This window comes from Oncorhynchus clarkii, chromosome 4 (genome assembly GCF_045791955.1).
Source record: "Oncorhynchus clarkii lewisi isolate Uvic-CL-2024 chromosome 4, UVic_Ocla_1.0, whole genome shotgun sequence".
Taxonomy (NCBI): domain Eukaryota; kingdom Metazoa; phylum Chordata; class Actinopteri; order Salmoniformes; family Salmonidae; genus Oncorhynchus; species Oncorhynchus clarkii.
This window is the reverse complement of record NC_092150.1, coordinates 70826629-70845180: the sequence shown is the minus strand read 5'-3', so window position 1 is coordinate 70845180 and position 18552 is coordinate 70826629. Positions and strand designations below refer to the sequence as shown.

The 18552-nt window shown below is 44.0% G+C and overlaps 1 protein-coding gene across 2 annotated transcripts in view; it reads left to right on the top strand.

Annotated features, from left to right (window-relative positions):
• The window catches only part of LOC139407247 (ribosomal protein S6 kinase polypeptide 1), a 53534-nt gene that overhangs the window by 6092 nt on the left and 28890 nt on the right, over window positions 1-18552 (top strand). Inside the window, exon 2 of one of the 2 annotated variants that reach the window (XM_071150851.1) lies at window positions 645-680. In XM_071150851.1, coding sequence (XP_071006952.1) covers window positions 645-680 — 36 coding nt within the window. Of the gene's footprint in view, window positions 1-644; window positions 681-14137; window positions 14421-18552 lie in introns of those variants that run through there. The other variant, XM_071150850.1, reaches the window with a different exon arrangement.

Genomic DNA, 18552 nt, shown 5'->3' with positions numbered 1-18552 from the left:
GAAAATGGCTGTGTTTATGTGGTGTAAATCTGAAAATTAGCAGCTGATATCTTAAGTTTTTTTTAAAATTAATGCATGTAAAACAGAAAAAAGTTATTTTTGTTCTTACCCATGGTATACGATCTGATATACCACGGCTTTCAGCCAATCAGCATTCAGGGATCGAACCACCCGGTTTATAATATGCTATAATGTCTGTATAGCAGTTATTTTTTTCCAATGATACTGATGGCTCTTTATTGAAGGTATCTCAAACAAATGTTTAGGTTGTCTGTGTGCCTTTTGATAAAACTGTTTTCCTTCATCCAGCGATCTTGGAGTTGCTGCCCCTTTGTGGTGTGTGTATGTATAGTGAGTGCCCTGCTCGTGTGGTGACATCTCGTTTGTGCACTGCTCCCCCACTGTGTCGCTGTATAATGTCCTCATTGTCAAGCGGCTAGAACTCTGAACCCTCCTCCGCTATCTGTGAATGACTCCGCTCTCCACAGCAGAACAGGGAATGTCTACTACAGTTCTACAGGGCCCATCCATCCAGGGTCCCCATTTTCAGTCTGTAGTGCAATGAACAACTTTTGGTGGCGATGATGATGGTGGTGCTTAAGTTTGCTTGCTGATCCTAACCCCTTTTTTTCTCTCCTGCTCAGATCATCTCCAGAAAGAACCCGGAGGACGTCCAAGAGGTAAGAACTACAGAATTATCTGACAGTGATGGGAAGAAAGTGAGAAAAGAAGGGATAGAGGGAAAATGGAGAGTGCGTGCGAGAGAGTGGCTTTGGATTTTGCTCCAATGGCTGTTCATGTTGCATAGGTTAGTGACCACGGTTATAATGGTGGTGATCAAATCAAATCAAATTTTATTTGTCACATACACATGGTTAGCAGATGTTAATGCGAGTGTAGCGAAATGCTTGTGCTTCTAGTTCCGACAATGCAGTAATAACCAACAAGTAATCTAACTAACAATTCCAAAACTACTGTCTTATACACAATGTAAGGGGATGAAGAATATGTACATAAAGATATATGGATGAGTGATGGTACAGAGCAGCATAGGCAAGATACAGTAGATGGTATCGAGTACAGTATATACATATGAGATGAGTATGTAAACAGTGGCATAGTTAAAGTGGCTAGTGATACATGTATTATGTATAAGGATGCAGTAGATGATATAGAGTACAGTATATACGTATACATATGAGATGAATAATGTAGGGTATGTAAACATTATATTAGGTAGCATTGTTTAAAGTGGCTAGTGATATATTTTACATCATTTCCCATCAATTCCCATTATTAAAGTGGCTGGAGTTGAGTCAGTGTGTTGGCAGCAGCCACTCAATGTTAGTGGTGGCTGTTTAACAGTCTGATGGCCTTGAGATAGAAGCTGTTTTTCAGTCTCTCGGTCCCAGCTTTGATGCACCTGTACTGACCTCGCCTTCTGGATGATAGCGGGGTGAACAGGCAGTGGCTCGGGTGGTTGTTGTCCTTGATGATCTTTATGGCCTTCCTGTAACATCGGGTGGTGTATGTGTCCTGGAGGGCAGGTAGTTTGCCCCCGGTGATGCGTTGTGCAGACCTCACTACCCTCTGGAGAGCCTTACGGTTGTGGGCGGAGCAGTTGCCGTACCAGGCGGTGATAAAGCCCGCCAGGATGCTCTCGATTGTGCATCTGTAGAAGTTTGTGAGTGCTTTTGGTGACAAGCCGAATTTCTTCAGCCTCCTGAGGTTGAAGAGGCGCTGCTGCGCCTTCTTCACGATGCTGTCTGTGTGAGTGGACCAATTCAGTTTGTCTGTGATGTGTATGCCGAGGAACTTAAAACTTACTACCCTCTCCACTACTGTTCCATCAATGTGGATAGGGGGGTGATCCCTCTGCTGTTTCCTGAAGTCCACAATCATCTCCTTAGTTTTATTGACGTTGAGTGTGAGGTTATTTTCCTGACACCACACTCCGAGGGCCCTCACCTCCTCCCCGTAGGCCGTCTCGTCGTTGTTGGTAATCAAGCCTACCACTGTTGTGTCGTCCGCAAACTTGAGGATTGAGTTGGAGGCGTGCGTGGCCACGCAGTCGTGGGTGAACAGGGAGTACAGGAGAGGGCTCAGAACGCACCCTCGTGGGGCCCCAGTGTTGAGGATCAGCGAGGTGGAGATGTTGTTGCCTACCCTCACCACCTGGGGGCGGCCCGTCAGGAAGTCCAGTACCCAGTTGCACAGGGCGTTGTCGAGACCAGGGGTCTCGAGCTTGATGACGAGCTTGGAGGGTACTATGGTGTTGAATGCCGAGCTGTAGTCGATGAACAGCATTCTCACATAGGTATTCCTCTTGTCCAGATGGGTTAGGGCAGTGTGCAGTGTGGTTGAGATTGCATCGTCTGTGGACCTATTTGGGCGGTAAGCAAATTGGAGTGGGTCTAGGGTGTCAGGTAGGGTGGAGGTGATATGATCCTTGACTAGTCTCTCAAAGCACTTCATGATGACGGAAGTGAGTGCTATGGGGCGGTAGTCATTTAGCTCAGTTACCTTAGCTTTCTTGGGAACAGGAACAATGGTGGCCCTCTTGAAGCATGTGGGAACAGCAGACTGGTATAGGGATTGATTGAATATGTCCGTAAACACACCGGCCAGCTGGTCTGCGCATGCTCTGAGGGCGCGGCTGGGGATGCCGTCTGGGCCTGCAGCCTTGCGAGGGTTAACACGTTTAAATGTTTTACTCACCTCGGCTGCAGTGAAGGAGAGTCCGCATGTTTTCGTTGCAGGCCGTGTCAGTGGCACTGTATTGTCCTCAAAGCGGGCAAAAAGGTTATTTAGTCTGCCTGGGAGCAAGACATCCTGGTCCGTGACTGGGCTGGTTTTCTTCTTGTAGTCCGTGATTGACTGTAGACCCTGCCACATACCTCTTGTGTCTGAGCCGTTGAATTGAGATTATACTTTGTCTCTATACTGACGCTTAGCTTGTTTGATAGCCTTGCGGAGGGAATAGCTGCACTGTTTGTATTCGGTCATGTTACCAGTCACCTTGCCCTGATTAAAAGCAGTGGTCCGCGCTTTCAGTTTCACGCGAATGCTGCCATCAATCCACGGTTTCTGGTTTGGGAATGTTTTAATCGTTGCTATGGGAACGACATCTTCAACGCACGTTCTAATGAATTCGCACACCGAATCAGCGTATTCGTCAATGTTGTTATCTGACGCAATACGAAACATATCCCAGTCCACGTGATGGAAGCAGTCTTGGAGTGTGGAATCAGCTTGGTCGGACCAGCGTTGGACAGACCTCAGCGTGGGAGCTTCTTGTTTTAGTTTCTGTCTGTAGGCAGGGATCAGCAAAATGGAGTCGTGGTCAGCTTTTCCGAAAGGAGGGCGGGGCAGGGCCTTATATGCGTCGCGGAAGTTAGAATAACAATGATCCAAGGTTTTTCCAGCCCTGGTTGCGCAATCGATATGCTGATACAATTTAGGGAGTCTTGTTTTCAGATTAGCCTTGTTAAAATCCCCAGCTACAATGAATGCAGCCTCAGGATGTATGGATTCCAGTTTGCAAAGAGTCAAATAAAGTTTGTTCAGAGCCATCAATGTGTCTGCTTGGGGGGGAATATATACGGCTGTGATTATAATCGAAGAGAATTCTCTTGGTAGATAATGCGGTCGACATTTGATTGTGAGGAATTCTAAATCAGGTGAACAGAAGGATTTGAGTTCCTGTATGTTTCTGTGATCACACCACGTCTCGTTAGCCATAAGGCATACGCCCCCGCCCCTCTTCTTACCAGAAAGATGTTTGTTTCTGTCGGCGCGATGCGTGGAGAAACCCGCTGGCTGCACCGCCTCCGATAGCGTCTCTCCAGTGAGCCATGTTTCCGTGAAGCAAAGAACGTTACAGTCTCTGATGTCCCTCTGGAATGCTACCCTTGCTCGGATTTCATCAACCTTGTTGTCAAGAGACTGGACATTGGCGAGGAGAATGCTAGGGAGTGGTGCACGATGTGCCCGTCTCCGGAGTCTGACCAGAAGACCGCCTCGTTTCCCTCTTTTACGGAGTCGTTTTTTTGGGTCGCCGGCTGGGATCCATTCCGTTGTCCTGTTTGTAAGGCAGAACACAGGATCGCTTCGCGAAAATCATATTCTTGGTTGTACTGATGGTGAGTTGACGCTGATCTTATATTCAGTAGTTCTTCTCGACTGTATGTAATGAAACCTAAGATGACCTGGGGTACCAATGTAAGAAATAACACGTAAAAAAACAAAAAACTGCATAGTTTCCTAGGAACGCGAAGCGAGGCGGCCATCTCTGTTGGCGCCAAGTTGTAGTGGCCCTTTAAACCATGTTGACCTTTGTAGTAGCTGTGACAACAACAACTGTTCTTATCACAAACCAATGACAGTTCTGGTCCACCAGCCAGTGTGACAGCCACTCTGGGGTTTTTTTACCCGACAAAATATTTTTCTTCATAATTACACCAAAAATCACAAAAATGAGTATGCCTTCTTATGTATTACCAGTAAGAATAATGGGGTATATTGCTGAATTTCATTTCATTTTGTGAGTTGCGTCTTTTAACCAATGTATGTTCAAATAAATAATTTACATCCAATAATAAAAACAAATAAGCGCTTCAACAACTGACCGAGTAGAAGAGTAAACAAAGTGCCTGCGCTGCCACAAAAGTGAGTGAGTGATGCAGGCTATTAGTATAGTTCAGGTCTCTACGCTGACATGTTTTACAAGGAGTACATGATGTGCTCCTAAGTAGAAATGTAGAAGCACACACGTTCATCTAGGATAACAATGACTTTTAGGAGTGAGCTATGCGCAATCAAGCACAATTAGGTGAGACAAAAATGTTCAACTGGAATTTTAATGGACAGGCCGTTACCATGTTAACTTGGTCATTCGCTTGTCTGTGATGGAAAATAATCTGACTGCGACGTCTTCCTAGCAGCAGACAGTTGCAGCAAACTCAAATTGAAAAACAACCTAGCATGTGAACAAAATTATGGAACTGTCCAAGAAACATGAGAACAAAGTTACACTTTAGTAGCCTTTGTCAATTCGACCAACTTCTACATGTGGCCTTAAAAAAACAAACATAAAATCGCAAATGCTCTGTGTGCCCACCTGCCAACGTGGCTGGTGAAATATACATTCTTACGGCTCATGTACACCGTGCAGTGAACCCGCTTCCCATTCATTTTCAATGGAAGGAACGCGGTGAGAAGCGGAGTGGTCTGGGGACCGTTGGGTGGCACGAACTTAGCGTGGGAGGCAGTGAAAAAGTAATGCGTTTCCCAACTTTATGACATCACCAGCGGCTAACGTTGGGCAACGATCAATCATATCGAGTGGTTCCCATGACGAATTTGACTCTTTGCGACCCAATGCTAGAGACGTCCTTCAGCAAAGATTGCTGACAAAAATACTATAATGGTCGCAAATGTAACTAATTATAATGTCATAACTAATCATGAATCACTAAAAATGATCACTAAAAATGTACAGTCGACAGGAATAAGTTAATGTAGAGACAATTATGCATGCTTTTGTGTCAAAATCTCTTTTTAGCAAGCTCGCTGACTAGCTAACATTAGCCAGGTAGCTTTATGAGCGTTTTTGTTGTTGAATGTTTTGGGATTCCTGAGAAAACCAGGCTGTTGTCTTGGGAAAGAGTGGATGTAAAGTATCTAGCTAGCTAAAGCATTTACTGCAAATTTAAAGTACAATTTTGTAAGATTGCCTTGCTGATATTTGCTATGCAATGCAGCTAAATTAATGTAGTTGGCTAACTCTTTTCTTATTGCGTAGTGGAGGATAAAAATACCTGTATGCCTATGGATGTGTTGCTAGTTTTGTAGCTGATCTCTGTGTGGACCATAAAACATTTGGTATACATATTAGTTCAGAACAGTGATTTGAATTGCTTCCACCAATTAATCATTAATCCCCAAGAAATTGCAGAAAATTACTGTTACACACACACGATTGTTACATGCTAATATCATAATGTCAATATTAGCTAGCTATGAACCACAGCAATCATAGCCGGTTGTATTAACTTCAAGACATTCTAAATGGCATCAATGAAACCTATGGATTGAGTAGAATATAATATAACTTTATTGTGCCAAGGATGCAAGTCGTATATCCATGTAGTTATTACCAAGCATACATTGAATGTATTCTCTGATCTTGTACTCTATCTTGGCAAATAAAGGTGTGGTTCAGGTATGAATGTCTGTGAGACATTATTTTTTCCGTCATATCCAATACCAGGAGTATCAAACTCCAGTCTTTGAATGATGCTGTGTCTGCATGCACTGTATTTATTACAATTATACACTTCAACAGTGTTTACCATTCCTGGTCCTAGGACATCAATGGTTATACATTGTAACATTGCCTTAGACTAGAGCACATGATTTAACTAGTTAAAGGCTGATTTGTAAGGCATACATATAGGACCAGAATTACAAAAGCAGTACACCACACTTCCTATGCATCATGTAAATACTGTAAAACAGGTTCTTCTCGCCAGGTCATTTCCTTAATCTACACTGATCTGACGACACAGGATAGGTGTAGTATTTAATCAAATTAGAGACTTATAGATTTCAACCAGTAGAGAATGTGGAAAAGCTTGTTTGAAAAGTTCTTTATCCAAGTGTTATAAATACATAATTCATGCATTATAAATATTATTTTTGTGATATTTTATAAATACAAGTTCAATCTGTACTTAATGCATTATAAATATGATTGTTGTGATATTATATTTGAAATACTAGTTCAATCGGTACTTCAATGCACATCTGGTATGCATTATAAAAACAGGAAGGAAGAAAGAGGTGGGCAGAGAGGTGTGAGTGTGACCGACAAGGGGAAAGAGATGAGAACAGAGGAGCAGGGAAGACTGCACATGATTAATGAATTACAGTGCTACTAAACATCGTTCTCTCAGGTCATCAGAATTACAGAAGTATCTCTAACCAGCTTTGGACCCCCAGTTGGCCCAAGGGTTATCTTAAAGTGGGTGAGGTGGTGATGATGCGACTGGGGGTTGGTATCCTCTCTCACATCAAAACATACCTGCAGATGAGAGGGAGAGAGAGAGATGGGATGATTAAGCCTAGTTTTTTTAATACTAACAGTATGTCATCATAATCATCAGGAGGTGAAATGCAGAACTGACCATGGATCATTAACTCTGGGACTACTACATCTCGATCTGTATTTCAATGTAAAGCATCTATTTTATAATGCTTCATGTTGACCCGACCAAGTGACCTGTCACCTCTGCTCATACTGTTCCCTCTGTCAAGCAGTTCAGAAGCGGGAGGGGTTCACATATATAAAGAGACTGTTCAAAAGAGACCGTGTTCAACAGGAATCTCTGTGTGTGTGGCCTCACCTGGTGTCCAGTGTCCACACTGAATGGCTCCAGAGTACTTTATACTGAAAAACATGCACAGACACAGGACAAACAATATAGCGTAGTAATATAAATAATGAGATGTCTTAATATTCTCCATGGTTGGTCATCTTGCCTATTCTTTGAAGGTGGGCAGACACCTGAGCCTGCTTACTGCACAAAACACAATCCATAAATCAGATTGATATACCAGTGTGTGGGTTGTAGGGTGTCTAATTGTTGAAAAACATTTTCAGTATGGGTGACTCTTAACTTCTTTGGAGTGGATAGAAAACACTGAAGTTTCTAAAGCTGTTTGAATGATGTCTGTAAGTATAACAGAACTCGTATGGCAGGCAAAAACCTGAGAAAAAAATCCAACCAGGAAGTGGGAAATCTGAGGTTCGTAGTTTAACTCAGCCCCTATCGAATACACAGTGGGATATTGGTCATTTTGCACTTCCTACGGCTTCCACTAGATGTCAACAGTCTTTAGAAACTTGTTTGATGCTTCTACTCTAAAGGAGGGGCTCATAAGAGCTCTTTGAGTGAGTGGTCTGGCAGAGTGCCACAGGCTCAGTCTGGCGCTCTCACGTGAAAGGTAGCTACGATCCACTTCATTTCTGAAGACAAAGGAATTGTCCGGTTGGAACATTATTGAAGATTTATGTTAACATCCTAAAGATTGATTCTATGCATCGTTTGACGTGTTTCTACTAACTAACGGAGCTTTTTTGACTTTTCGTCTGAAACTAGTGAACGAGCTTTATGAATGTGGATTACTGGACTGAACGCTCTAACAAAAGGAGCTATTTTAACGTATATGATGGACATTATTGAACAAAACAAACATTTATTGTGGAACTGGGATTCCTGAGAGTCCATTCTGATGAAGATCATCAAAGGTAAGTGAATATTTATAATGCTATTCTGACTAATGTTGACTCCACAACATGGCGGATATATGTATGGGCTCTGAGCGCTCTACTCAGATTATAGCATGGTGCGCTTTTTCGGTAAAGTTTTTTTGAAATCTGACACCGGTTGCATTAAGGAGAAGTGGATCTAAAATTCCATGCATAACACTTGTATCTTTTATCAATGTTTATTATGAGTATTTCTGTAAAGTTGATGTGGCTCTCTGCAAAATCACCAGATGTTTTGGAACTACTGAACGTAACGTGCCAATGTAAACTCAGATTTTTGGATATAAATATGAACTTTACCGAACAAAACATACATGAAGTCCTATGAGTGTCATCTGATGAAGATCATCAACGGTTAGTTATTAATTGTATCTATATTTCTGCTTTTTGTGACTCGTCTCTTTGGTTGGAAAATGGCTGAATGCTTTCTGTGACTAGTTGCTGACCTAACATTATGATATGTTGTACTTTCGACGAAAAGCGTTTTTGAATTAAATCGGACACTGTGGTTGGATTAACGAGAAGTTTATCTATAAAATGGTGTAAAATACTTCTATGTTTGAGGAATTTTAATAATGGGATTTCTGTTGTTTTGAATTTGGCGCCCTGCAGTTTCACTGGCTGTTGAGAGGTGGGACGCTCACGTCCCGAACGGTCCCAGAGAGGTTAAGAGCCTGTTTTGTTTTTGTGCAGACAATCACCCTTATCTGAGAAGTAGAAATTAAAAGGAGAGAAACCGGGAATTGTAATAACTGGAGTTGACAATGTAAAGAATACTCTTTATTGTGGGCGTCTCTTAAAATAGCCTTTGGTTGTGCATAGTGCAGTCTATGGTGTTGCCAGGGAACAGCACCCTCTTTGAAGTAGGAGGTGAAGACATTCTTCACATTGTTTGCCTCCCGTGTTGCATTGTTGGCCCCGTCCGTGCAACATCTTGTAGAGCAGCAGAACTCTGGTCTGGCACACGGCGGAGAGCTGCATGTCCCCTCCTGGTCCTCATTTTCACATGCTGTTTATAGATTTTTTTATATTGACTGTACCTTTGTGTATCCCATGTGTGACTCTCACACTGCTTTGCTTTATCTTGGCCAGGTTGCAGTTGTAAATGGGAACTTGTTCTTAACTGGCCTACCTGATTAAATAAAGGTTAAATAAAAAATAAAAATGTCCATCATGAAGTTATGCAGGACACAGGTAGCCTTCACACATGCCTGAATTCCCCCATTCCCAGATGGCCCTGGTCACACTCACGACAATGCACCCAACTGTGAAGTCCCTTACACGGTAACTGTAGGTAATCGTTTTGAAGGAATCTCCAGGAATCTCAAGGTATTTGTAGGTATATGGAAGATAATGTCATTATTAGACTTTTACATCAGCGGGTCATTGTGGATTACTAAAGTATAATATCTCTTATAACAAATCATGATAACAGCAGGATCATATCAAGGAAAATGAATACATAAATACCACTTGAAGCTTGATGATGAGTTGATCCTTTGTAGTGCTAAGGCAGAAACTTAATTGACAGCTGGAGCTGCTGTCCTTTCACCCTCTTTCATGGCTGTTAGCTAGCTACCTACAAATGCATTTGTTTGTTTTTAATTTACAATGATAAATACATCAAAATAGCTAGATAATATTAAGTTATTTAATTCAGTTAGCTAGCTATACAGTATTTAATGTTGGCTAGTTAGCTAGCTACGTCAGTAGCTTATTGACCGCCTCGATTCGGCCTTATGTAGCAAAATTTGAAATGGTGTTATTTACATTGGATAAAAGTAGAGGCTCATAGATAGAAAATGGTATCATGTACTGCAGTTGAGGAACAAATGGGAAAGTTATTCTGCTTTGGAAGTTGATAAACCTGTAACCCCAGTTTTGAGAAAATGGCCCTTTGAATGTTTTGGTACACCTACTGGAGAGCTCTTTGTCTACACCCACTCAGCATCATTCACACCCTCTTGAGACTTAGCCCCACCCATCTCTTTAAGGATTCACATGTGAGACCATGTGCTAAACAGTGAGTACAGGTGTACATCCAAAGATTTCATGACTAAAGTCTGGTTTATACTACTACTATCGAAATGTCTGTATACAGTTGTTGCAGTGACATCATGAACATTCTATTGTCGTCCGACATCAAAGTTGTCGTTATGGAAAAAGTATACACACAAAAACGACAGGCTGCATGACATCAGCAGCCTGGGGGTCCAAAATGGCATTACTGGTGCATTTTAACACCAATAAACCCATCAGGTTTAAAAATTAATTTACAATATGTCTAGCAAACCAGGCAACTAAAAGCAACTTTCTCAACAATATTTTTGGTTACTTTCTAAACTCAAAAGCAAAAAATTAAACTTCCCTTTTTTAGGACCCTGTCTTTCAAAGTTAATTCGTAAAGATCCAAATAACTTCACAGATAAACATTAAACACTGTTTCCCATGCTTGTTCAATGAACCATAAACAATTCATGCACCTGTGGAACGGTCGTTGAGACACTAACAGCTTACAGACGTTAGGCAATTAAGGTCACAGTTATGAAAACTTAGGACACTAAAGAGCCCTTTCTACTGACTCTGAAAAACACTAAAAGAAAGATGCCCAGGGTCCCTGCTCATCTGTGTGAACGTGCCTTAGGCATGCTGCAAGGGGGCATGAGAACTGCAGATGTGGCCAGGGCAATAATTTACAGCTGATTGTCCTCGCAGTGGCCACGTGTAACAACAACAACTGAACAGGATCGGTACAGGATGGCAACAACAACTGCCTGAGTTACACCAGGAATGCACAATCCCTCCATCAGTGCTCAGACTGTCCGTAATAGGCTGAGGGAGACTGGACTGAGGGCTTGTAGGCCTGTTGTAAGGCAGGTCCTCACCAGACATCACCGGCAACAATGTTGCCTATGGGCGCAAACCCACCACCGCTGGACCAGACAGGACTGGCAAAAAGTGCTCTTCACTGACGTCGCTTTTTTGTCTCACCAGGGGTGATGGTTGGATTCACGTTTATCGTCGAAGGAATCAGCGTTACACCGAGGCCTGTACCCTGGAGCGGGTGGGTGAGGTGGGTGGTCCGTCATGGTCTTGGGTGGTGTCATAGTATCCTTGTACTGAGCTTGTTGTCTTTCCCTGTAACACACAGCATTGAGATCCTCCTCCCTCATGTGGTACCCTTCCTGCAGGCTCATCCTCACATAACCCTCCAGCATGGCAATGCCACCAGCCATACTGCTCGTTCTGTGCATAATTTCCTGCAAGACAGGAATGTCAGTGTTCTGCCATGGCCAGCGAAGAGCCCGGACCTCTATCCCATTGAGCACATCTGGGAACTGTTGGATCGGGGGGTGAGGGCTAGGGCCATTCCCCCCAGAATTGTCAGGGAACTAGCAGGTGCCTTGGTGGAAGAGTGGGGTAACATCTCACAGCAAGAACGGGCAAATCTGGTGCAGTCCATGAGGAGGAGATGCACTCTTGATACTCCCCATCCCGGATCCGGGAGCGTAATCATCGACTGACACTAATTAGCATAACGCAACGGACATAAATATTACAAGAAAATATTCCTATTCATGAAAATCACAAGTGAAATATATTGAGACACAGCTTAGCCTTTTGTTAATCACCCTGTCATCTCAGATTTTCAAAATATGCTTTACAGCCAAAGCAAGAAAGCATTTGTGTAAGTTTATTGATAGCCTAGCATAGCATTATGTCCAGCTAGCAGCAGGTAACTTGGTCACGAAAATCAGAAAAGCAATCATTTACCTTTGATGAGCTTCGGATGTTTTCACTCACGAGACTCCCAGTTAGATAGCCAATGTTCCTTTTTTCCAAAAATATTATTTTCGTAGGCGGAATAGCTCCGTTTATTCTTCACGTTTTGGCTGAGAAATCGACCGGAAATTTCGATCACGAAAACGGTGAAAAATATTCCAAATGAACTCCATATTATAGACAGAAACATGGCAAACTTGCTATACTGAGTTATTGATGCACAAACAAACTAGCTGCCAGCATGCCCACAAGCGAGCCACTCTGGGCGGCTGCCTCGGCACGCAGAAATGTACCACTCCCTAGTGTACACTGGCCGTTACCCGACAATGACAAAATCTACCCGCCCGCATTTGGCAGGTATTCATTTCCAACCCTGGTGTGAACCCTGGTCACAGTCAGAGAGTCACGGTTTAGCAGAGCCTATTAGTACATGTTTACATACACCCACTCTAGTGCTAGCTACTTAATCTGTTAGTATCTCTGTCTCGCGGTTAAGCTATATAGCTCTGTGACCGCTAAGTTAGCGTCAGGCCACAAGTTGTGGGCAGATAACGTTCAATTGCTGTTATTTAGATGGTGGTGTGTATTCATGGATGCCATGGGAAGCCAGGCTTCAAAAATTAACTAAGACTTTTTATTTTATATCTTTCGTCGCTCTCGTCTCTTATACTTTTCCTTCAATTTGCAAGCGACTGAATTTATCTCACCAGTGGCTGCATCCGAGCGAGCAAAACAGTGCCCCTTTTGCCTCTGTGTAGTCCATCTGTCTGATGCTGTCTGGCCAAAAAGAGTATGACATTGTTGCGGCCCGTAGCATTGAATGAATGCAGCAAATTTGGCCTTCCTAAAAAACAAAGATAATAGCCAATCAGCGTTGAGCTAATCTGAGTCTTGGCACACAAAAAAAAATAGTGTCCAGGATAGCCATTTTGGATTTTGCTTCACATCAAAAGCCAAACGTTATTGACAGAATTTACATTTTTTTTTATCCTCCGTACTGATCAATGATTAACGGCGATTGATCCAACCATAAATTCATACACTGTGCCGCTGGCCTGAGAATGGAAGTTCACTGTCGCTAGATGTAGACTAATGTTAAAGCTGCAGTATCTAACTTTTTGGGTGACCTGACCAAATTCCCACAGAAATGTGAGTTATAGATCTGTCATGTTCATTGAAAGCAAGTCTGAGAAGCGGTAAATCTGATTTATGTGCGCCATTTCTATGCTTCCTGTTCTCAAGTTTAGTTTTTGCATCTTTTACTTTCAGTTTTGTACACCAATATATTTCACAGCGGTTTAGATGGTACAATGATTTGCCTAGGACAACAAAAACTAAAAGTGTGTACTGTATGACAGTCAGAGACCGTTTCGGCAACATGAAAGTGAGGAGGATGGCATTGGCGTTTCTCTACTTGTAGGGTGAGTCAACATGTTTTTTCTACTTGTATGCACGCACAGAAATCAGTCCCATGGACAGCCACATCATATTTAGCTTTGGTTGATTGGACGGAATTGTTTTGGGGATTTTTTCGTTGTCACTTTATTAGACTACGCAGAGGTGATTTTATGACTTTGAAATGGTGCTGGAATAGAGGAGGCAGCTCCTGTTTTCTTTGGGACTTGTGGTAGCTCTGTGGTTCTAAAACAATAGTTGTTTAATGGTACATAATTGTCGGAAACATTAACTTGCTTGACCATTCTGTAGGTGATGTAACTATTTGTTACATGCGATATGCTTTGTGGACTTCACAGGACAAATGTCTCTCTGGTTTTGTGATGAAATAAAGGTGTGGTTGAATTTATTCTGCTAGTGTGTCTCCTTATTGTCTCGGCCTTAGGCCTATATATCATGGTGCCAAGGCATATGAACTAACAGGTTATAGCGAGAACTTATTTATCACAACACCGGTTGTAATGGCTTTTTATTTGTATTTTTTTGGCTTGGCTTCCCCATTGATTTGACCCACACACAGCTAATGCATATATAACTATAGGTTGGCGATACGCTGGAAAAGGTTGCAACTTATGCCTGTACACACACAGCCCTGAGGCCCGCTCTAATACAGCAGGCATGATCCCAATTACTTTTGTGTGTGTGGTCGGGAGAGAGAAAAATGGGAAGACACACAGCTCCATTGTTGAGTAGTCCTTCTCTCTGGGAGTGGTGCTGTGTCTCGTGTCCCTCACACACTGGACCGGCAGCCCAGACCAGAGCAGTCCGAGCTGGGGTTCAGACCTCTGTCTGCCCTATACTACCTCTGGACCTGGGCCTGGATGTCTGGAGCTGGTCTGGGGCTGTTCAGGTTGGGTAGAGGGGTTTTACTGGAGTTAGTGAATGTGTGTTTGTCTGTAGAGAGACAGAAGGGGTGTGTGTGTGTGTGTGTGTGTGGAGGTTTCATCGTGTGTGGAGGTTTCATCGTGTGTGGAGGTTTCATCGTGTGTGTGTGGAGGTTTCATCGTGTGTGTGTGGAGGTTTCATCGTGTGTGTGTGGAGGTTTCATCATGTGTGTGTGGATCTTTCAGTGTGTGTGTGTGTGTGGAGCTTTCAGTGTGTGTGTGGAGCTTTCAGTGTGTGTGTGTGTGGAGCTTTCAGTGTGTGTGTGTGTGGAGCTTTCAGTGTGTGTGTGTGTGTGTGTGTGGAGCTTTCAGTGTGTGTGTGTGTGTGGAGCTTTCAGTGTGTGTGTGGAGGTTTCATCGTGTGTGGAGGTTTCATCGTGTGTGGAGGTTTCATCGTGTGTGGAGGTTTCATCGTGTGTGTGTGGAGGTTTCATCGTGTGTGTGTGGAGGTTTCATCGTGTGTGTGTGGAGGTTTCATCGTGTGTGTGTGGAGGTTTCATCATGTGTGTGTGGATCTTTCAGTGTGTGTGTGTGTGTGGAGCTTTCAGTGTGTGTGTGGAGCTTTCAGTGTGTGTGTGTGTGGAGCTTTCAGTGTGTGTGTGTGTGTGTGTGTGTGGAGCTTTCAGTGTGTGTGTGTGTGTGTGTGTGGAGCTTTCAGTGTGTGTGTGTGTGTGTGTGTGGAGCTTTCAGTGTGTGTGTGTGTGTGTGTGGAGCTTTCAGTGTGTGTGTGTGTGTGTGGAGCTTTCAGTGTGTGTGTGTGTGTGTGTGGAGCTTTCAGTGTGTGTGTGTGTGTGTGTGTGGAGCTTTCAGTGTGTGTGTGTGTGTGGAGCTTTCAGTGTGTGTGTGTGTGTGTGTGTGTGGAGCTTTCAGTGTGTGTGTGTGGAGCTTTCAGTGTGTGTGTGTGTGGAGCTTTCAGTGTGTGTGTGTGTGGAGCTTTCAGTGTGTGTGTGTGTGTGGAGCTTTCAGTGTGTGTGTGTGTGTGGAGCTTTCAGTGTGTGTGTGTGTGTGGAGCTTTCAGTGTGTGTGTGTGTGTGTGTGTGTGTGTGTGTGTGTGTGTGTGTGTGTGTGTGTGTGTGTGTGTGTGTGTGTGGAGCTTTCAGTGTGTGTGTGTGTGTGTGTGTGTGGAGCTTTCAGTGTGTGTGTGTGTGTGTGTGTGTAGCTTTCAGTGTGTGTGTGTGTGTGTGTGTGTGTGGAGCTTTCAGTGTGTGTGTGTGGAGCTTTCAGTGTGTGTGTGTGGAGCTTTCAGTGTGTGTGTGTGGAGCTTTCAGTGTGTGTGGAGCTTTCATTGTGTGTGTGTGTGGAGGTTTCATTGTGTGTGTGTGTGTGTGTGTGTGGAGGTTTCATTGTGTGTGTGTGTGTGTGTGGAGGTTTCATTGTGTGTGTGTGTGTGGAGGTTTCATTGTGTGTGTGTGTGTGTGGCGGTTTCAGTGTGTGTGTGTGTGTGGAGGTTTCAGTGTGTGTGTGTGTGTGTGTGTGTGTGTGTGTGTGGAGGTTTCAGTGTGTGTGGAGGTTTCATTGTGTGTGTGTGTGTGTGTGTGTGTGTGTGTGTGTGTGTGTGGCGGTTTCAGTGTGTGTGTGTGTGTGTGTGGCGGTTTCAGTGTGTGTGTGTGTGTGTGTGTGGAGGTTTCAGTGTGTGTGTGGAGGTTTCAGTGTGTGTGTGGAGGTTTCAGTGTGTGTGTGTGTGTGTGGAGGTTTCAGTGTGTGTGTGGAGATTTCATTGTGTGTGTGTGTGTGTGTGGAGGTTTCGTGTGTGTGTGGAGGTTTCATTGTGTGTGTGTGTGTGTGGAGGTTTCATTGTGTGTGTGTGTGTGTGGAGGTTTCATTGTGTGTGTGTTTGTGCGGAGGTTTCATTGTGTGTGTGTGTGGAGGTTTCATTGTGTGTGTGTGTGGAGGTTTCATTGTGTGTGTGTGTGTGTGTGTGGAGGTTTCATTGTGTGTGTGTGTGTGTGGAGGTTTCATTGTGTGTGTGTGTGTGGAGGTTTCATTGTGTGTGTGTGTGTGGAGGTTTCAGTGTGTGTGTGTGTGTGTGTGTGGAGGTTTCAGTGTGTGTGGAGGTTTCATTGTGTGTGTGTGTGTGTGTGTGTGTGTGTGTGTGTGTGTGTGTGTGTGGCGGTTTCAGTGTGTGTGTGTGTGTGTGTGGCGGTTTCAGTGTGTGTGTGTGTGTGTGTGTGGAGGTTTCAGTGTGTGTGTGGAGGTTTGAGTGTGTGTGTGGAGGTTTCAGTGTGTGTGTGGAGGTTTCAGTGTGTGTGTGTGTGTGTGGAGGTTTCAGTGTGTGTGTGGAGATTTCATTGTGTGTGTGTGTGTGTGGAGGTTTCATTGTGTGTGTGTGTGGAGGTTTCATTGTGTGTGTGTGTGGAGGTTTCATTGTGTGTGTGTGTGGAGGTTTCATTGTGTGTGTGTGTGTGTGTGTGTGGAGGTTTCATTGTGTGTGTGTGTGTGGAGGTTTCATTGTGTGTGTGTGTGTGTGTGGAGGTTTCATTGTGTGTGTGTGTGTGTGGAGGTTTCATTGTGTGTGTGTGTGTGTGGAGGTTTCATTGTGTGTGTGTGTGTGTGGAGGTTTCATTGTGTGTGTGTGTGGAGGTTTCATTGTGTGTGTGTGGAGGTTTCATTGTGTGTGTGTGTGTGTGTGTGTGTGTGGAGGTTTCATTGTGTGTGTGTGTGTGTGTGTGTGGCGGTTTCATTGTGTGTGTGTGTGTGTGTGTGTGGAGGTTTCATTGTGTGTGTGGAGGTTTCATTGTGTGTGTGGAGGTTTCAGTGTGTGTGTGTGTGTGTGTGTGGAGGTTCCGTTGTGTGTGTGTGTGGAGGTTTCATTGTGTGTGTGTGTGGAGGTTTCATTGTGTGTGTGTTTGTGCGGAGGTTTCATTGTGTGTGTGTGGAGGTTTCATTGTGTGTGTGTGTGGAGGTTTCATTGTGTGTGTGTGTGGAGGTTTCATTGTGTGTGTGTGTGGAGGTTTCATTGTGTGTGTGTGTGGAGGTTTCATTGTGTGTGTGTGTGGAGGTTTCATTGTGTGTGTGTGTGGTGGTTTCATTGTGTGTGTGTGTGTGTGTGTGTGTGTGTGTGTGTGGCGGTTTCATTGTGTGTGTGTGTGTGTGTGGAGGTTTCATTGTGTGTGTGTGGAGGTTTCATTGTGTGTGTGTGTGGAGGTTTCATTGTGTGTGTGGAGGTTTCATTGTGTGTGTGTGTGGAGGTTTCATTGTGTGTGTGTGGAGGTTTCATTGTGTGTGTGTGTGGAGGTTTCATTGTGTGTGTGTGTGTGTGTGTGTGTGTGTGTGTGGCGGTTTCATTGTGTGTGTGTGTGTGTGTGTGTGTGGAGGTTTCATTGTGTGTGTGGAGGTTTCATTGTGTGTGTGGAGGTTTCAGTGTGTGTGTGTGTGTGTGTGTGGAGGTTTCGTTGTGTGTGTGTGTGTGTGTGTGTGTGTGGAGGTTTCGTTGTGTGTGTGTGTGTGTGTGTGTGTAGGTTTCGTTGTGTGTGTGTGTGTGTGTGTGTGTGGAGGTTTCATTGTGTGTGTGTGGAGGTTTCATTGTGTGTGTGTGTGTGTGTGTGGAGGTTTCATTGTGTGTGTGTGTGTGTGGAGGTTTCATTGTGTGTGTGTGTGTGGAGGTTTCATTGTGTGTGTGTGTGTGGAGGTTTCATTGTGTGTGTGTGTGTGGAGGTTTCATTGTTTGTGTGTGTGTGTGGAGGTTTCATTGTGTGTGTGTGTGGAGGTTTCATTGTGTGTGTGTGTGGAGGTTTCATTGTGTGTGTGTGTGTGAGGTTTCATTGTGTGTGTGTGTGTGTGTGTGTGAGGTTTCAATGTGTGTGTGTGTGTGTGTGTGTGTGTGTGTGAGGTTTCATTGTGTGTGTGTGTGTGTGTGTGTGTGTGTGAGGTTTCATTGTGTGTGTGTGGAGATTTCATTGTGTGTGTGTGTGTGTGTGTGTAGCTTTCAGTGTGTGTGTGTGTGTGTGTGTGTGTGTGTGTGTGTGGAGCTTTCAGTGTGTGTGTGTGTGTGTGGAGCTTTCAGTGTGTGTGGAGCTTTCAGTGTGTGTGGAGCTTTCATTGTGTGTGTGTGGAGGTTTCATTGTGTGTGTGTGTGTGTGTGGAGGTTTCATTGTGTGT